The 18915-nt window shown below is 47.9% G+C and overlaps 8 protein-coding genes across 8 annotated transcripts; 5 read left to right on the forward strand and 3 right to left on the reverse strand.

The window, feature by feature from the left end:
- Positions 1-784: 784 nt before the first annotated feature.
- Positions 785-1408, forward strand: VTN77DRAFT_7370 (uncharacterized protein; the record flags this gene model as incomplete). Its single annotated transcript, XM_069423752.1, has 1 exon — positions 785-1408. The coding sequence occupies one exon, from the start codon at positions 785-787 to the stop codon at positions 1406-1408; it is 624 nt and encodes a 207-aa protein (XP_069281176.1).
- Positions 1409-2188: 780 nt separating this feature from the next.
- Positions 2189-2453, forward strand: VTN77DRAFT_7371 (uncharacterized protein; the record flags this gene model as incomplete). The annotated part of the gene is made up of 2 exons (XM_069423753.1): positions 2189-2236; positions 2301-2453. The coding sequence occupies 2 exons, from the start codon at positions 2189-2191 to the stop codon at positions 2451-2453; spliced, it is 201 nt and encodes a 66-aa protein (XP_069281177.1).
- Positions 2454-2747: 294 nt separating this feature from the next.
- On the forward strand, positions 2748-3153 carry VTN77DRAFT_7372 (uncharacterized protein; the record flags this gene model as incomplete). The annotated part of the gene is made up of 2 exons (XM_069423754.1): positions 2748-2750; positions 2815-3153. 2 exons carry the CDS (start codon positions 2748-2750, stop codon positions 3151-3153), a joined length of 342 nt encoding a protein of 113 aa, XP_069281178.1.
- Positions 3154-3720: 567 nt separating this feature from the next.
- On the forward strand, positions 3721-6002 carry VTN77DRAFT_7373 (uncharacterized protein; the record flags this gene model as incomplete). Its single annotated transcript, XM_069423755.1, has 3 exons — positions 3721-3756; positions 3819-4001; positions 4062-6002. 3 exons carry the CDS (start codon positions 3721-3723, stop codon positions 6000-6002), a joined length of 2160 nt encoding a protein of 719 aa, XP_069281179.1.
- A 2770-nt stretch (positions 6003-8772) lies between these two features.
- VTN77DRAFT_7374 (uncharacterized protein) lies at positions 8773-10197 on the reverse strand (the record flags this gene model as incomplete). Its single annotated transcript, XM_069423756.1, has 4 exons — positions 8773-9066; positions 9118-9285; positions 9338-9630; positions 9720-10197. The coding sequence occupies 4 exons, from the start codon at positions 10195-10197 to the stop codon at positions 8773-8775; spliced, it is 1233 nt and encodes a 410-aa protein (XP_069281180.1).
- Positions 10198-10551: 354 nt separating this feature from the next.
- Positions 10552-10885, forward strand: VTN77DRAFT_7375 (uncharacterized protein; the record flags this gene model as incomplete). Its single annotated transcript, XM_069423757.1, has 2 exons — positions 10552-10807; positions 10866-10885. The coding sequence occupies 2 exons, from the start codon at positions 10552-10554 to the stop codon at positions 10883-10885; spliced, it is 276 nt and encodes a 91-aa protein (XP_069281181.1).
- Positions 10886-12577: 1692 nt separating this feature from the next.
- Positions 12578-12977, reverse strand: VTN77DRAFT_7376 (uncharacterized protein; the record flags this gene model as incomplete). The annotated part of the gene is made up of 2 exons (XM_069423758.1): positions 12578-12669; positions 12719-12977. The coding sequence occupies 2 exons, from the start codon at positions 12975-12977 to the stop codon at positions 12578-12580; spliced, it is 351 nt and encodes a 116-aa protein (XP_069281182.1).
- Positions 12978-13323: 346 nt separating this feature from the next.
- Positions 13324-13959, reverse strand: VTN77DRAFT_7377 (uncharacterized protein; the record flags this gene model as incomplete). The annotated part of the gene is made up of 2 exons (XM_069423759.1): positions 13324-13410; positions 13474-13959. The coding sequence occupies 2 exons, from the start codon at positions 13957-13959 to the stop codon at positions 13324-13326; spliced, it is 573 nt and encodes a 190-aa protein (XP_069281183.1).
- Positions 13960-18915: the final 4956 nt, after the last annotated feature.

The raw sequence follows: 18915 nt of genomic DNA on the forward strand, positions 1-18915 counted from the left end.
CATGGCTGCATATACAGTTATATATATGGCATAGATTGCTGATGTTTTGAATGATACAGTACTGTCATTTGTTTCCTTCTGTAGTAGCCTATATCTTAGACACGGCAGAAAAATACTAGATACTAAAGAAGGATAACTGACAGGCCAGAGCCCGCTGTTGTGTTTGTTCCTGGGCCTAAGAGTGCAACGCCAATCAAGTCTGGCGATGGGGCCCAATATCAATTAGACTCCACACCTTCTGGAACCTCTTTGCTTCCGAGAACCTTCTCCTTCGCGCTATCGATGTGAAACTACCTCCTAGTCACCATCATAATAGCGTCGGGGGAGTGCTAGGAAGATTGCACTCCAAAGATCTCAAAAGATGCACCGCTAGCGGACACATGCATGGGTCTTCGTCCCGCGCCTTCACTAGCTGCTACATACCTGATCCAATATGGAGGATAATAATAGCACTCCACGGAAAAGGACTCATCGTGTCCGTCTGTATCACAAGAAATCGCGAAATGGCTGTCCGAGATGTAAGGCTCGGTGAGTCAAGTTATTGTCCACTCTCACGTAGTTCTCATCTGGGATGTTTCATATCTGGACAATCATAGTTTAATTCTTCTCGAATGTCGAACCACGACTGATGGGTATCAATGGTCAGTGCGATGAAGGCAAACCAGCATGTGGCATCTGTGCCCGTCATTGATGGTCCTGCACGTATGGCCCATCTGTTCCATTATCAGCAGGGTCAAGGAACTCGCCAATTTAACCGATCTGGGGAGCTCTACAGCAGCCGAGAATGTTCATTCTACGCCTTCTTCTTCATCCCTCAACCACCGGGATCACAGCAACGAGTATGACATCCCCGAATCCAAATCCAATCTGCTGGAACTCCGGCTGCTCCAGAATTACCAAACAGCCGTCGGTAACCCGTTCACCGGGTTCCAGAAGAACCTGGAGGGCCTTGGAGACTTTGAGACGCCATCACGGCATGGTCCAACGTCGAGGTACCCAAAATCGCGCTCCAGCACGTCAATCTCCTGTATGCGATGTTTGCCCTCTCAGCCACCCACTCCTGCTGGACGAGCCGGATGACCAGGAACTGATTGCGGCCCATCAAACGTACTTTGGGACGGCCCTGCGCGAGCAGCGAAAGGCCGTGGCGGAAGTGACCATTCACAATGCGGACGCCATCTGTTTTGCTGCGATTATGATCCTCATCGACTCCATCACGACGATGCGGCGGCCCTCCCTGGAGCCATACGCGCCTCCGATGGAGTGGCTGCAGCTGGGAAAAGGGGCACGATCCGTCTTTGGCTTCGTGACGCAGATTGAGAGAATCCGTGAGACTAGAGTCATGTCGTTGGTGGCTGCTCAGCCAGCCATTCCCTTACACGACAACGAGGTCTGGTCTACGGAATGAAATATAAAGGAGTTCATTACGATCCTTCGCCATAAAGGAAACGCTCAAATCAACCAGAGCTATGGAAACGAGCTCAACGATCCGGAGACTCGGGAAACCTATGAGAACGCCCTCGGTTACGTCGGGACCGTCCTACACGCGATCAAGTGAGGGGAGCCGTTCATGAGCATATGTCGCTGATGGGGTTCGCGATGCTGGTCCCGACTCGATTCATCGAGTTCGTGGAAGAGTGACGGCCGGGGGTGCTCGTTGTGCTCGCCCACTTTTTCGCCGTCGCGACCGAGGTCAGGCAGGTCTGGTGGATTGCGAATACCCCGGAGAGAGAGAGAGATCTGGGGAATCTACCGATGTTTGACGGCTGAGTGGCGGCAGCTGATGGACTGGCCGATGCGACGGGTTGGGCTGGCCAATCTGACCAATCTGACCAACCTTGGTGGGTAGATGGAAAAAAGCGTTTTATATGAAAGTGGTGGATTTGTATATAAATTCTCATGGGGAATATTGGTTCTATGATGACATCACATCACAACACCATGTCCTGACATGACCGATAATATTTGGATATTGGCAGGTTCCTCTTTGACAGCAGGCAGACGCTGTGTAACCCCAAAGGCATGGAAGGTGCGACGTGGCTCAATCTGCTGCGCATATTGCAATGCTGTTAATTGGATGTAGCCTGCAGGGGTTCCCTTTCCTATCAGCGATGCGTGTGCAATCCATCTTTGTCAGTGATTAGGAACAAAGCGATCTGGCCGTGAAAGCCAGCGGTCACCCGAGACAATGAAGAGGATGGAACCAGGTGGAAATCGGGCTTATAATAAGTCTACTGTCTGCTGATTCTGATTTCCTTCTGCCTTGTTTTTTTTTTCGACTTACTGATCGAGACGTTCAGCTAGTTGTCAAAGTCGATATCCTTGATTCGTTTCGCGCCTTGGTCAAGCAAGAAAAGACAAAGCTGTCGTGTTTCGGCTTCAACGCTAGAATACGACTGCAATCGCTGCGACAGAAACTTCTCGGCCAGAAATCCTTTCTTTGCACACTGTAGAAAATGGGCCGTAACCCTTGGTGTAGAAGATGCCGACGGTCGTTTCGTTCAGAGGAAGCCAAGGCCGCCCATATCAGGGATTCCTCCTCGCACAACATCTGCTTGCGATGCCGCAAAAGACCCGATTTCCCGTCCTATGATGAGCTCAAGTAACATCTTGAATCCGCGCATCATTGGTGTCCAGACTGTGATGTCTACTGCAGTTCATCTGAAGAACTCCAAGAGCATGACGTCGAGTGTCACAACTTGTGTGTTGAATGCGGAGAATACTTTAGCAGCGAGAATGATCTGCAGATGGTTCGTTTCCAACTAAAGGCTAAAAGGTGAAACAAAAAGCGACTAGCTAACTGCCAAATGACAGTATCAAAATCGCCACAAGCCGAGAAGTCTCGAATGCTGCGGATGCTATCAGAAATTCAAGTCCTTCTCGGGAATGCTGGTCCATCTAGAATCGGGTGCGTGTGAGTCTAATATCGACGCCGACAACATGGATGAACTGGCGTTCGAGTGTTACCAGAGTGTAAACTACGCCACCGATCTGGACGATGATTATCCTTATTTCTGCCCCGGCTGTGAGGTGGAATTCTCCACCCTTTCTGGTCTGTTCCAACATGTTGAGGCGGTTCAGTCATGCTCAAAACACAATGTCTGGCCGGGATGTCTTGCAAGACTGCAACGCTTCCTTCTGCAGCGCCTTTAGAACCTCAGGCTCCTTATCCCTCCATGGTAGGAAGGCCCTATCCAATCTACTAGGGTGACTCCAAGGATACTGCTTATGTAGGTAGAGAGCAACCAGGGGCCAAAACTTTATAAAGAAGGATCTGCATTGACAAGAATCTGTAGCAGTGTACCTAAAGTCAGCTTATGTGATAGTTTGATACAGTCAAGCAAGGGTGAGCACTGTACAGTACTGAGTAAGTAGCATTGGGGGTTAGTTGTTATTATTAGTTTCCGACAAGGGAAGCTCCTTATCGGCCTTATCGGCCTCGGTCCGGCGGTGAAGGATTCCACCAGCCAAGCCGACGATGCGTCATACGCGAGTAAAAAAAAAGACTCATAGTCTGGAATTGACTTACCCCTCATCCTTGCACGAGCGCCATTTTCTACAGGGGACGGGACTCACTGCGCGTTTCGGCAGCAGATCACAATCGGTGCTGCCTGTCGGTCTTTTCCAGCAGTGATTGAGTGACTATTTCAATCGTATCGCTCGTGCCTTCATGCCTCCGTCTCCCAACCGCCGATTTGCGTGCGATTGCTCGGATGAAACATGAGAGCAAAGGCTTCCAGGTCCTTGCTGCTCAGGGTATGTACCAATTGGATACTGTGTCGACTGGACTGCTACTGACAGTTATTCTTTCTACACAGAAGCATGAATCCTTCACTTGTGCATCCCATTGCCCAGCTTTCAACGCACGCCGGTTTTCTAGCTCCGATGTCGCCCGCTCACACGACAACCCGCCAGTCCAGCCTGATTGGACAGGTTCGTTGCTGGCCAGAGACTATCACCAATTCAATCGCCAGCGGGCTAGAGAGAAATTGGCGGATAGAGTAAGCTCTGCAATTGGATTGTGTCCTGGTAGGCTAGTGGCTAATTGACCTTACGTTCAGGAATTCTTCCTTAGTCTCCTGAGCTCGGCGTCCACAAAACGCGAGGCGAAGTCCTATCTCTCGAGATTTCCACCCGCCCCCAAACCCCGGCCACGAACGATTCGAGACAAAAAGATTGAGGAGACAGAGAAACCTGGAGTTAATCTGGGCTCGCTATACGGAGCTTCGCAGTCGGTGTTGAACAGTCCTGTGTTCCGCCAGGATCCAAATGCAGAACCAGAGGAGCAGCTGGATGAAAGGCTCCACGTCGCTTTGGTTAAAGTGACTACGCCGCAGCTGCTGGACGATGAGACGGTTGGAGGAGTCGCGCTGACGCTGTCCCAACTCACGCGGCTGGGAATGGCCTCTTGCGTGGTGGTCGATCCCGGACCAATTGAAGATGTTGCTACCTGGCGGAGAGTAGCGGAGGAACAAGCAAGTCGACTATCAGCAGCTATAGACGCTTGTCGTGGACCCTCGGCTCGTCGTCTCGATTCAGCACTCGTTGTCCATGACTCTAACTACCTCTTCCCGAAACTGCTATCTCGGCAAATGCTCCTGAAACCGCTGCACAATCACCACACGGTGGTGATCGTCCCGGTAACTTATACCGAGGAGACGTCAAAGGCACTCCCGGTGCCTGCGAACGATGTCATCCTTGCCCTCACCAGGGAATTAGCGGGGCTGGGAACGACACCTGATCCAGAAGAAGATCCTACAGTTACTGCAGACAGGATCACCAGGCTGCAGAAGGAAGTGTCTCTTGATCGATTAATTTTGCTGGATCCCTTGGGTGGCATCCCAGCCTTCAGTGGCCCCCAGAAGTCCCACGTCTTCATCAACATGGAGCAAGAATACGAGGATATTGAGGATGAGCTCTTGCAGAGGATTTCGTCCCAGTCAGCGGTGACGACGCGCGATGACAGCCCTGCAGAAGGTAACGGGGTTTCTTCGATCGTCAACAGTAACCCGTTTTCCCGCTTTGTTAGCTCCGAGTTGATCTTTTTACCGTCGCACCATCAAGACCCACATCGATGGCATAGTCAAGGAATCCGCACTCCGTTGGAAGGCCATCTGGACAATCTTCGACTGTTGCGCCAATCCCTCGCGATTCTCCCGCCCACGTCCTCTGGACTCATCATTACCCCAACCGATGTCGCGAATTCCGCCCGACCTCCGCAGGAGTCCTTGCAGGTCTCCGCTGTCAGGACACGACGTCAGAAAAACCCCTTGATATACAACTTGCTCACCGACAAACCATCGCATTCGCCTTCTCTTCCCCTGAGCAGACTCAGTGCGAAGAGCGATTCCACCGGACAAGTCACACGGCCTATCGTCCACTCGACCTTTGTCAAACGGGGGATGCCGCTGACGATTTTGCCGAATCCTCGGGTGACCCCTTGGACTCCCGACAACCGTGGAGAGCCGCGACTGACGCTGGACGACCCGCGCATTGACCTGCCACGGCTGGTGCATCTGATCGAGGACTCGTTCGGCCGCAAGCTGGACGTTCAGCACTATCTGAACCGCATCAACGACCGGATCGCGGGTCTGATTATTGCAGGGGAATACGAAGGCGGAGCGATTCTGACCTGGGAGACTCCACCGGGGGTAGTAGACGACGGCAGTGCAGCCAGCATCGAGCGGATGGTTCCGTACCTCGATAAATTCGCCGTTCTCAAGCGCAGCCAAGGCGCCGGCGGCGTCGCCGACATCGTCTTCAACGCCATGGTACGGTCGTGCCTGCCACAAGGCGTGTGCTGGCGCAGCCGGATGGACAACCCGGTCAACAAGTGGTATTTCGAGCGGGCGCGGGGGAGCTGGAAACTCTCTGGCTCGAACTGGGCGATGTTCTGGACGACGCCGGGGGTGCCGGAGGATGCGCAGCGGTTTCGGGACTATGAAGCTGTGTGTCGCAATATCCAGCCTAGCTGGGCGGACCATAAAGCGGTTGTTGACTGAAAATTATCTTCTGGATTGGATATAGAATTGATGTATATAGATTTTTTTTTTCACTCTTCATATATCTACATAGCGTCGCGCATGTTCGCACTTACATAGTCTTGGATAGAATCTTGCCGCCTGCTGAAAACATGCAGGAATCTCAACCCGCCAATTTCCTCCTCTTTAAGATCCGTATATAGTGGAGAAATGGAAAGACAGACAAGACAAGACAAGACAGCTAGGTTTCTTCATGATGAGAGCCTTGGTTTGTTTATTTCTTAGCAAGGAAGAAATGGCGAGAAGACCAACAGTCGCGACTGGAGCCGCTTTACCATTATCGAATGAAAGTCGATGAAAACGCGATAGACTAGACTAGACTACATGTATGTAGTGAAGGAACGGACATTGTGGGATGATGCTGAGTGAGTGAGTGAGTGAGGAGGAGGAGGAGGAGGAGGTAAGCCTTCTAGAATTCGGGGCAGGCAGTTACCTAATTGTCATTCAACAGTGATGATGATATTATTGATGATCGATTGCTCTGCGGCAGTACTGTACATGTCATCATCCATCTATCCTCACCTCACACTCCTTATTACCCTGTGCTTACTCTGCCTCAGTGTGCTTGCTGCTTACTGCCGCCCTGCTAGTCACCCAGCTAGCTGCTTAGAAATTAGCTGTCTTGCTAGTAGTTACTATTATCATAAATTCATAATGCCATTACGCCCAGCTATGGGAGAGAGAGCCTGTATTCCAATGGGGGAAAATGCCTCGCCATGTATGTACATAATAATTCTTGCGTGGCTACACCCGAGACGCTGGTGCAATTGCATGGCTGTTGTTCAGGCCGCAGCAAAGGATACACACTGCCCGGGCTGGATCCAGCAACTTACTTGACCCTCCTTGATTTAAGTTGGAATCCAACTCTTCTGCACCATAGCAGTCTGAGAGAATGAACCTAGCGCAAACCTGGCAGCCAAATCTGCTGTTGGTCCTCACAAAAGGCAACCCCTTTATAGCATAAAGGAAATCTGAAATGCAGAGATATTCTCCTCTCCCATTAGGGAGGTCGTTTACCAGACACAGTAAACTCTATGTCTTTAATATTTGCTCTATCACTTGTTGCTCTGATAAAGGCAAGTTATTACCTGTTACTTACTACTTTTATTAAAGCCCATCTGATCCTCTGTTAGTTAGCATTGCTTCCCTAAAGGGTGCACTTATATATATATATATATATATAGTTAGTGCAGAACTCAGCCTCAAGAACATCATGTATGAGGTATGAGATTGGATAGTCATTATACTGAGGAATGGAGAGGCGTTCTATGCAGCTTCTTCCTTGCCTTGACCAGAACCAGTCATAATTTCGATCATATCATTACTTAGACTTCAAAGGAATGAAGAGATCATCTCAGATGAGTTGTATCCCATAGTAATCTTCATAATAATAATATTGTTAAATCATAAGTCTTCAACGCGACAGCAATTGTGAAACCACCACCTGGTAAAGGTGAGAGAAGAAACTACCTGGGAAAAGTCACCACGCATTTTGAAATGTAGTTCATTCGAGGGAGCGCGCAATCGATACTTGGCAGAAATGACAGGTGAGACGTCAATAAAAGAGGGAAAAAAAAATGGTGGTTGTAGGAGACCGAATGAGTTGACAGCAAGCTGAATCTCCATTTTCCATTCCCTATTTTCCTACTCTGATACCTCGCGAGAGGCACGTGGGACCATAATCAATCCATTCTGCTACAGCATTAGCAAATCATATATTCCTATATAGCATGCAGTTGGCTTAGATTTAGAGGAAAAAAAACCCCTACAAATACGGTACTCCAATATATCGCTCAGAGTTTTCGCGTCGATCAAATGACCAGTAGTCTGCTGGAACCAATCCGCGACTTCTTGAAAGCTGAGACCCTGCTCGTAATGATTTCTCATGTTTCGTTTCATTTTGTTGCTGATCCGGTTGGGGTTGACGACGGATTGGTCATCTTTGTTTCCACTGTTGTAGCCCTCGGGATGGCTTTGAGAGCCATTCTGTGATGCTGGGTTGAAGCCCACAGTCATTTTTTTTGGTCCTTGTCCTTGAAGAGAGTTGGAATTTGTTCAGATGAATATTTAGCAAGAGGTCTTTGACTCTTTTGATGATGATGCCAGTATTAGCAGATAAAAAGGCTGAGAGTCCAGGCTGAGAGAAAAGAGGTCGATGGACCGGAATAAGTGAGAATCATCATCTTGGCAGGTTATAAGAATTTAATTAGATTCAAACATGTAGCTTATGGTTATCAGATGCCTTACCATGTAATCTTTGTCACGCAGAGATGTAAATGGCTGCAGCCAGAACATTCAGCCTCATTCCTAACTCATGGGAGAGACCAGCCTTGCTGTGGTTAGTTGATGGAGGGGAGGCATGGGTCTCAACTGGTTCAGTGAAAGTAAAATAATCCCCCTCATTGCTGCAGAAAACTGCTTTCAGTAGCACCCTATATGCAGATGTGTCGGAACATAGATGAGCCCTTTGACAATGCATAGTGTGATGATCACTGTGCAACACTTACCCCTCCTTTCGGCAGCTGTCCTAACAAGGCTCAATTAACACCTATGGCAAGGAATCAGGTCATCAGCCTTGCACTAGGCTGATCTCTAGTAGTAACACTAGCCTCTGAGGAAGGGCCTTCAATCAATGCCCATCTTGCTCAGATTTCCTCCCATGTCTAGCTGAAGCCGGATTGACTTCCATATGTCCAAAGTTCAGCCGCATCGATCAGAAGACTGACATGCATTACCATGCCAGTAAGAGTCTCTCTATATCTGTACTCCCATCAGGTGCCAGACATCGAGTCTCCTCCCGGTCGCGAAGAATCCTCTCAATATCCTCCGCCTTTCCGGATGCATGAAGGATCTTGGCGATTGCCGCATGTGTATCTAACAGAACCGGACTGGGAAGATCGCAGTTGTTGCCATGCTTCTTGAAGGTAACTAGGCGCTCGTTATTGGCGTTTGGGGGAGGCAAATCGCGAATCAGTCCACGTTGGAAACCAGGGTAAGTTCGTATCACATAAGTATTCTCCTCAGCCTGGTTAAGTAAGCATGTGTCACTTTCTAGTGGTTTGATCCCGATATATACAGTGGATTCTAGCGCAAAGTTGAATCTCCCAAATTCTGTATGGAGAGCGGCTACCAGTGACATGGCATTCGTGGGATCATTAATATCGTCGTGACTGAGCTTTGCCATTTCACAGATGTCCGGAAAGAAGAGATACAAAGTAGTCCAGGAACGGGCTGTGTTTTGTTCCTAAGTTTCGAGTTAGAAAACATTCATTAATATAGGGAAGTGGATAACGAACCTTTTCCCTCCTTTCGTACTTGCCCAGAGAAAACGGTATAATGTGTGCCAGCTCTGTATCCAGTATGCGATCACCCATGGTCTCTTCAGAAACTATCCCTCTAGCTGCTCTGTCCCAAAAACCAGTTACCATACATCGAAAGTTATCCCGTTCGAGACACATCTTCTTCAGCGATTTTTGATCCTTGCGTGAACTTGGCTGGATCATCATCGCAGCAACTTCCTCTGTTTCAATGTCGGCATTATCAAATGGCGAAGATGTCACCGCTGGTGTCTTTCCTCCGTATGCCTTCACTGCAGATAGAGAGATTAGAAGTCAGACCTAGATCGTCAGGGAATAGAAAGAGAAACATCGCAAAAGATATCATTAAATTTGGATTTACTTGGAATGAGGATTGCGATGCACAGATGCTTAGACAGGTCAAACAGAGTTTTTTCATCGCCACAGGTAGCAATAAACTTGGTGAGAATCCGTTTCCCATCACGAGGTAAATAGTCGATAAAGCTCTCGAGAACTTTGGCCGTATCGTCCGACCGAGATTGCGGGTTGTAATTTGACAACGTGCGTTTCGCTTTTTCCTCGTCGGCACGGATTTCTTCGAAGTCCGGTGGTACAGGCGTTAGCGAGGAACTTAAAGAAAGAAGAGAATCAACGAGGTCGTCTCCTGCCATCCTGATGGATGGTTCATGCAGAAGTGAGGCTATGGTCAGCGAGTAAGAGAGGGCTGCGCTGAGGCAGGGTGAGGACAGGGTGAGGAGGATGAGGATCGAGGGTGCGGCAGAGGTGAGGCAAAAGCAGCTGCTGCCTAGACCCTTGTTGATTTTTGGCAGTGGTGGCCTCAGGACTATGGCGGAGGGCATAGACCAGTCCTTCCAACTTCCTTGGTGAATACATGCATATGGGCTTAATTGGAGTAGAGGGGTGTCGAGTCACTGCTGTCAATTTGGATAGTCACTGCTGCCGACCAACTGACCGTTGTTCTTCCCCTCATCTCACCTCACATATCGTCGCCCCTCATAATGAACTTACATAGTCTCTTTAGGTGTCGACAACATTCTTTTATTTTACTCCGCCATGTGGGCTGTGAAACTTTATTACGAAGACTTTCTTCTGGAACATCCCGTGATTCATGCCCGCTATGGGGCCAATAAATGACAACTTCGCACTTTTCCCACCATTTGTCTGGAGATGAACATATCGCTAGCAAAAGCGAAATGGCCTTCTTTTCTGGGAAGTCTCATGGTGCCCTGTCTCCAAAGGCAAGCAGGCACATTGGTTACCCCTACTCAAGCATGCTCCATGGAATGCAAAACATTACCAAACTCATTATTAGCCACCCGTGGGGACGCAAGAACTGTCAACCAGAAAAGATCCAACAGCGAAAGGGTGGACGTCATGGCAGGAAGATTTCTGACAAGAACGTCATCGGGAATATTACCCGTGTAGTCAGTCTCCAGTCACCATCCCAGGGTATGTTCTTCTTGCACCCCTTTGCTTTTGTTCTTGGCTGACTGTATATATTATATAGGTCTTTTTTTTTTTGGATAATCCTCAAAGCTTGTTGACGATTGGTTTTCGGTCGTCTTCAAAGAGCGCCGTTATGTTGGATTGAGTGGACGGAGTCCGAGAGACACTAAGCAATTGCTGGCGGACTGATCGATCATCTTGCATCGCGAACTTATCTGAATTTGCATTCTTGTGTCGAAATAGTCATTGAATCCTAGGAGAGATCCCCTCCCCCCCCCCCTTAGTTAAGGGACTGAAAGACCCACCTGCCAAACCACTCCATTCTCTGCTGGCTGATGGTGAACACTCCAGTTGGTACATTGCCCGGGACGTTATCGAGGAGGAGATCAATAGGTAAGAGCAACGGCGCACCCGCAATCTGCTGGGTGTTGTGATCGTAAGACAACTCTTGAACTTTTCCGGCGTGCCATGCTCTAGCGGCAGGGCTGCGGGTGTTCTGGGGAGGGGGACAATGGCACCATCTCTCGAACGTTAAAGTCTTCGCATGCCTATCAATGAAAATGACGAGGACGAGTTTCACTTTCCCATCGGTAGTCTCGAGCCAGAGGCGTGCATCAAATCTAAGTTGCGATACAGGCTCCGAATCTCCTATCTCGACGACCCAACTTGGATATTCGACAATCTGAGTTCTGGTCGCAGGCTTAAAAGAGCCATCAGGCTCTTTGGAGAGACCATTTGGAACCAACAAAGCCTTTCCGAGCTGATGCACAGATCGACCATAACTCTATTGGGATGTTGTTGTTCACGCATTCCAAAGTGAAAAAGGAGGTCCAAGTTCCAGCCACGGTCTCGTGGTGATCGCCGGCTAGTTTGACAATCATTATCTTGTTGTCGTCGTCAGTCAGGGCCTTGAATGTCGGTAGCTGCCGACGTAGGCCTTTTCGTTCGATCTCCACCAAGTCATCTAGGCTGAATTCCTGGATCGCAACGTATTGAGATGCCCCATGCTCCAGGAATTTCTCGAACCTCTCCTCCAGAAAGGTTCTGACGTCTAAAAAGTTGTCGTACTTGTGGCGAGCCTCAGTAGGAATTTGGTAGTCACGGACAAGATTTGAGAATCCTGGACTCGGTGCAGTTTTCGCTGTGCCATTTTGGCGCTTTCGCGTACTGACAGCATCGGATTACTGGCGATAAATGAGATAGAAGGGACGGAGCCGGAGTAAAGATGATGAAAGGTTTTGATTGGTGCCTACTCAGGTAGAAAACTACCTACGTAGGTAGATGGAGTCGCGGCGGTGCCTAATAATAATCAGGCTACCTGGTGATCACCATCGAAAGATCGTTCAGGGTGAGACCGTTGGTTGGATGTGGATGGCAGCGGACTTACGTAGGAATCCAGATGAGGAGGTCCAGGGCAGAGAAATAACCCGTCTTGAAAGGTTCAGGAGGGGGCTGTCTACGTGACAGCTGCACATGGAAAAGATAGAGTTGCTTTGAATCAAGTAGATGATCGTTAAACGTACATAAAAAGACCCTCACATAGCTTCATATCCATCCGTATATCCTATCCATATCTCTTGTTCAATATATGAGAAAGCCCCTCTGCACATGTTGCTAAATACTTTAGAAACATGCCGTATAATTTGAATCTAATTCTATACTTCCCCCTTCTTCTCCTTGTGGTATCTGGAGGTCTCTGGCAGGACATGGTACAAGGCCATAAGACCTAACGTAGATGGAAATGGTCAGAAGCTCGGCCCTGGGGAGACGCTCTTAGTTTCCACTATTCCTATCCAGCCAAAGACCTAGCTTGTTATCGTCAAGGATGGCATTCAGCCGTTCTTGCCGAATTGCTTTTCCATCCTCTTTGCGTCGTTAGCGTTATAATCTGAATCGCAGAACTTGAGCGCTTACTTGGTTTCTGCAATTGCCAGACCACGTGGATCTGACGTGTTGGGCTCTTCCAGGTGTTGTAACTATAGATCAGCTGGCGCAGATAAGGAAGGAATGAGACCATTCCAAAATCACTGGCCACCATGACAATGGTCCTGCATTGATCAATGGGGGCACTAATCCCGTGCGGCCTACTAAACAGTGTAAGGCAGGGACCACCAGTGGCCTTGGCAAGTTTCTGCGTTAAGCCGCGTTGTGGCGAAACTAAGAGATTGATCATGTCCTGCCTGCGTTCTGCCTAATTTGTCACCACAAAGGGATGGCTCTGTAGATTTAAATGACCAGAAGCTTACAGACAAGATCCAGACATTAACGTACTGGCTGGCTGCCACTCTGAGTAGTCAAGATAAGCTGATTTTGATCGCTACTGTACCTGAGTCTTCAGTCATGATCTCAGCGCGAGGAAAATTGCCACAAAAGGCACCATTTTGACGAAGAATATGGGCTCCCTGTAGAAGACACATGGTGAGAAACAACCCAACACAAATATACACATAGAGACAGGGAAAGAGAGATGGGGAAGTGATATGCCGCCAAATGCCAAATAATATAACCGCCCCTAATCCTTAATAGACCCGAAGAAACACTTCGTAGGATGGCCTACGAAAAATTGGGAAGGAGAGGATTAGTAGAAGACTGAGAGCTGAACCTGTCTAGACATCTGGTCAGACACTGCTCACCATGTGGATCGGAATAACGATATGAAAGGAACGTACGATGAGTCCGTAAAGATTTTCAGTTAAGTTCAAGGCGAATGGCTGGCGCTTCATAATCGCTATGAAAACGTGAACCAGTACGAGAGCATATGACATCAACCTGATTAATCGATGAAGCCGCCAATAGATTGGTAATGAGATACCAAGGAGATCTGCGAGGAAGCTCAGATAAGGACCTGAAAAGAGGGGAATTAGATTGATGAGAGCTAGATATCCAGATCTCAAACCAGTAGCCGAGATAGAGGGTTCCCGAAATCCAAGGCAGAAGGCGACGACGGTGATGTATGACAACCGGAAGAGGATCCCAGCTGGTGTCCATGGACCCGCAAAGCGATGGCGTCGCAGTAGAAGCAGGTAGGTAAGATACTTGCAGATAAGGAGGGAGACGGCATTTACAAAGCGTGGTGAGCGGATGAGCAAGTTAACAACGATAAGACTGGAAAAGACACCGCCAGCAGCGATGGCATAGATTTGGAGGATCTCCATGAGATATCAGGCTGAATGAGTGAATGGCCGCAGAGAAGAGATGTATTCATAAGAGGAGTTCATGGGGCAGCGTGCTTTAAATAGGGTAGGATAGAAAACATGACGAGATAAAAGCTATCGAAATTTGAAAAAGAGTCTTGAAAAATAGCATAGTCTGAACAAATTGGAAGCCCTAAGGTCAGAAAAAAATGCACTTTCACTGCGATCTCCACCATCGGCGCGTGATAGATCCTAAAACAAAAGGAACCTGAACGCTCAAAGTGGACGTTTTGAAGTCCAAAAACACAGTTGGAGCGGAACATCATTATGTATAATAAGTCCAAAAATTGACGTTAAGTCCCAAAACGAAGATTCTAGTAACACATATAGCATAGAATCTCCTAAGGATCAGATGCGGAGACTCTTAGGAATTGTATCGGTAGAAGTCCTTGAGAAATGCCCACATGAACTGGAAAGCGAGAAGACCTCGGAGCGACTATGATGGAGGCGCCGTCACTCAGCTTAGTCAGCTTCTAGATCTGGTCCGCGCCTAGGGCATAGGGCAAACCGGCGTTGGCGTCCGAAACCGATGAAGAACCTGCGGGGAGTTAACTTCAGTCTCCACTTTATCTGCATGGCTCAGTATTTTCTACAGAGAACCATCATTCATCTGTGGACTATGCGTATGTCCGAGAATATTTGCATTGCAAGACAAAATAATACACAGCAATCCAACAAGCATGTGTTGGTCGAACGCTCCTTGAAAAAGGGAGTGCAAGCCAAAGTTGAGAGAAGGAGAGTCGAAATCAGGCAAACATTATATATGTCTATGATTGGGACTGCCATTATTGGGACGCATATTGACTCCGGAATAATTGGCCCCTTAGATTGCAAATGGTTTGCCTTCTGGTTGTTAACCATCTTCAGCACAGCACTTCTGAAGTATGATCCCTCTCCAAGGTTCTGGCTATTCATCCAAGGATGATTCACGTGTAGCGAGTTTTCATACATTAAACCACCTCCCAAATGGTCACCAATGACGTAACTGACAATCCGACCCTGATATTCATCCACTATCGGGGGACGACTGGTTACCCGCAACCTGGAGCAGAGATGGTCAGAAGGCTGCAGTTATGCAGGAATGGTCCAAGACTCTTGAGGAATACACATGGCCGCCATAGATATGAGCCTTTTTTGAAACATGGGACTTTTCGACTCGACCACCAGAGACGCATCTGAGAATCGTAGAAGCTATGATGTGGCCTGCAGTGATCTCTGCTCTGGGCCCTATTTCAGTCTGTCCAGATAGGTCGATCTTGGCATGAGGGTATATGGATACATCTTCATCGATGAATGTGACCCTGGATGGTGTGCCTGAGAATTCCATGTCAGGGAAATGCTCCTGGAGATGTTGTAACATTTGTGGCAGGTGTGGACGTAACATGAGGTAATATTGTTGTTGCTCAGATCACAGGTAATCAAAAAAGAAAAAGAAAAAAGAAAATTTTTTTTCTTTGCCCTTGGTAAAGGTAATAATCACGGATCTGAATATCTCACCGATGTGCCCAAAGCTGCGTGGCTTTATATGTTGGTCTCAAGGATCTATTGTTCGTTTTACTCTTGATAACAGACGCAATTTCTTTGCTATGGCAAGAGCGTCGCCATAACTTGAGCCTCAGTAAACGGCCGAATGTCAGATCTATGCCATATCTGCATGAATATCGTACATGGCGCAGCCTTGCCATCCCTTTCTGATCTTCACCGTCAACCGCAGTACCTCGAGGAGGTGAATTTCGCCACTTATCCCATGCATGAAATTGGACTAGGGGGTCACGGCCTTGTCCCTGGAGACAGCCCCTTCGAGCTGTCTGGATTGCCTTGGTCAGCTCGAATCATATGATGGAAATGAATAATTCTCGGTCGTCTACGCCTCAGCCTCGTTATTTTGGTCTTGGTTATTGCTGCTGGACTGGTTCGACTGCAATACGCCCCCAATAATTATGCCAGCTGTATATCAGTAGTGAGACTGAGACGGCCACTAATCTATGGCCTCTGGATGTTCTAGGCTCTGCTCCTGACTCCCAAAAATAGCAATAATAGACATGTGTCTGCCATGCATTTTCAGCCCTGGGGGAACCCATGCAAGGAACAACTGTCTTCCTTTATGCATGTATCTCTTGCTGCAGAACCGTGGCAGAACATAAGGAGGAGGCTGTGAAAAGCATTCAGATCAACTACATCTGTTCCAGGGCGTTGCTGAGTCAGCTGTGCTCGCTGCCATCCTGGCATTCAGCAGCGGGACATGATGATCTGCACTAGATAGCTGGACTAAATTTCTTTCATTAAACTCCAACCTGGGATCAGCAAGGAGCCAGGCGCAGCACAGGAAGCCCCTTTCCACCATGCGCTTATGGTTTGCAATGTGGCTCTGCCTTCTATTATGCGCATGAAGAATGACCGTAATGACCTTAAGGATGACAGAGATGGGAAGTTAAAGGCCAATGGGTCTGGAAGGCTATAAAGTCCTGGACATCTTGACCTTAACTGTGGGAAATTACATAACAGAACCCTAGAAGTTGATATTTCCTCCTAATAAATAAAGCGAACTGGTCTTTATGCGCTAAAAATGTTTTAAGAAATCCTTTCCTTCCCGGCACCGCATTATGTCAGGAGTCAGAGGTGAGTAGAGACTTTTGTGTTGTACTATTCAATTTCCAACAAGACACCAAGATGAGTCTTGCCCGCTATACTTTCGAGGTGGTGTGGCCTCTGAGACAGCCCAGCATTATGGCCATCTAATCCCCCAGCGCTTTAGAGACCATATTAGATCTCTCCCTGGAGAACCTTTGACCTCCCCTAGTCCCTCCTAGCAAGAGAAGGAGATCAGGTCTATGATGCAAAGCCAAAATGGAGAGAAGTAAATAGCAACTCCTTAGATTTTGCCCCTTTAATGAGACATTTGCTACTTTGATTAGGGTATTAATACCCCAGATAGCTGTCGAAGGGATTAATTAGCACTATTTCCTCCTTCATTGCCAGGATTCTGCAGATCCCGTCGATGTTACTCAGGCTATTTCTGCCGAGAGCTAGAAGCATTTCTAACAGGTATTACTCTACAGTTAGGCTCGTTCATTGCTAGGCTTTAAGGATAAGGCGGTTAAGTTATTCAAATCATGCCATCAGAGGTTGAAGCTTAATGTATATTATTGTCTGCGTTCAAAGGATGGCGAGTTGGACTGGTTCCTACATGTTGTGGGTGTAAGGGACGATATTTTTCTAAAGTCCACGATCTGGTACGCTGACGGCTGTCACCGGCATTAGAAAAGGTGAATCCTTTTGCATATTCTGCTGTTTTCTAGGGCACCCAGTCTTTCCTTAGTGGCTGATATCTGGAGCCAGTTCTCGAACTTGATTTCGTCCTTCGTCTTTTAGATCATCTTCTGCACAGTGAATATTTGTCAGCTAGAGCAGGTTCTCCTGTGTCTCGAACTTCTTGAACTCTGCTACCAGGAAAGATATCAGGAGACAGACGATGTAGATTGGCCGTCTTATTTCTCAACGACAATTAAGCTCTTCTGGGCTACAAATAATCGCAAGTAACCCTTTGAACTGGCTTGTAAGTTAACGCTAAGGGATCAGGACCACTTTCAAAGCATTAGTACCCAGAGTATTCTAACTAGAGACCATATTCCTAAATCGATTAATACCATTTGGCGACGCTGAGTGCGGGAAGCTGAGGCATTGGCATTCGTGTCACTAGCTATATTAAGGATCTTGTTAAGGTGAGCCGGGTTTGTTCTTTGCCTGTATTTGGCTTTGGCTCATGCTGGGTATTTTTCTAGGGTTTATATGCCTAACAAAATTTCCATGCACTCACTGCTGTCCTTTGCAGCCTGAAGAATGCAGGGGTCTGCCCTACTTCCGTAGCATTATTATTCCGCCTGATTAATAGTGTAGACAATTATGCTGCGTGCCACAAAAGCATGGGCAAAAGGAAACCTGTGATCCCCTTTCTAGAACCTCTTGTGCAAGAGGTTGCAGTCCACGGGGTGAGAGCGCTTCTGCAGATTTTTTTTAACACATTACCTACGAATTCGGCTCTGCAGACGGCAATACCTCAAGCCAGGCACATGGTAACGGGAAATGGTCCATCCAACGCTGGTTCAGTCTGTCATTCTGAGTTCACTTCTTTCTGTCTGAATGTGTATTCAGTACCTTAAACTTGGATGGAGAAGCAATCCTGTTAGAAGCCATATTCACGAAATAAGTAGGCTAACCGCCATCTGAGGTCAGAGTCGTGTTTAGTGCGTTGGTTGAACAAGTTCGAGTAACATCGAATCGGGATGATTTCTCGAGGGTAGAAGTCAATACAAGCTCTACTAAGGCACATATGCCCAATCCGGCCGGAGGGTTATTCGTGATAAATCCTAGTGTAATTCCAGAATTACGCAAATTTACATACTAAGCCGAGTAAACAGTACGGTACAAAGTCCGAATGGGAGCTGAACAGTCTTAATTACAACAAGCTTTGCTAGCTTTGAATTCAACTGTAACCCGTTTGTGAGTCATATTGTTGGTATTGGCTGGCAGGGGGCTGCTGTGGATCTGGCGAAAAGAAATCGTGGGGCATGGCAGGCATGGTGCATCTGTCCCTATTCCCCTGTACGGAGTCCTCCGTACCAAACCCCTGACATATGAAGTGAGGTAGTGTGCAATGTAACGTTGCATGGTTCGTCTCTATTATTAACATAACATTCACTTGCATAGAGCGTTGGCAAATGGTTGGCTACTAATACAGGCGCCCTGGTTAGACAGTTACTTGGTGCTATTGGAGACCGAGTCAAGCCTAGTTTGCAGCGCCTGCATGTGCTGCGTTACCTGGCTTATCGGATCTTTCACTCTGTACGCCAGCTAATTACGGTCTCTGTTAACTCGAGGCCGTTCACCGTTCTGAGCTGAAGTGCTACGCGTATAGCT

This window comes from Rasamsonia byssochlamydoides (genome assembly GCF_041956645.1).
Source record: "Rasamsonia byssochlamydoides strain NRRL 3658 unplaced genomic scaffold VTN77scaffold_6, whole genome shotgun sequence".
NCBI lineage: Eukaryota > Fungi > Ascomycota > Eurotiomycetes > Eurotiales > Trichocomaceae > Rasamsonia > Rasamsonia byssochlamydoides.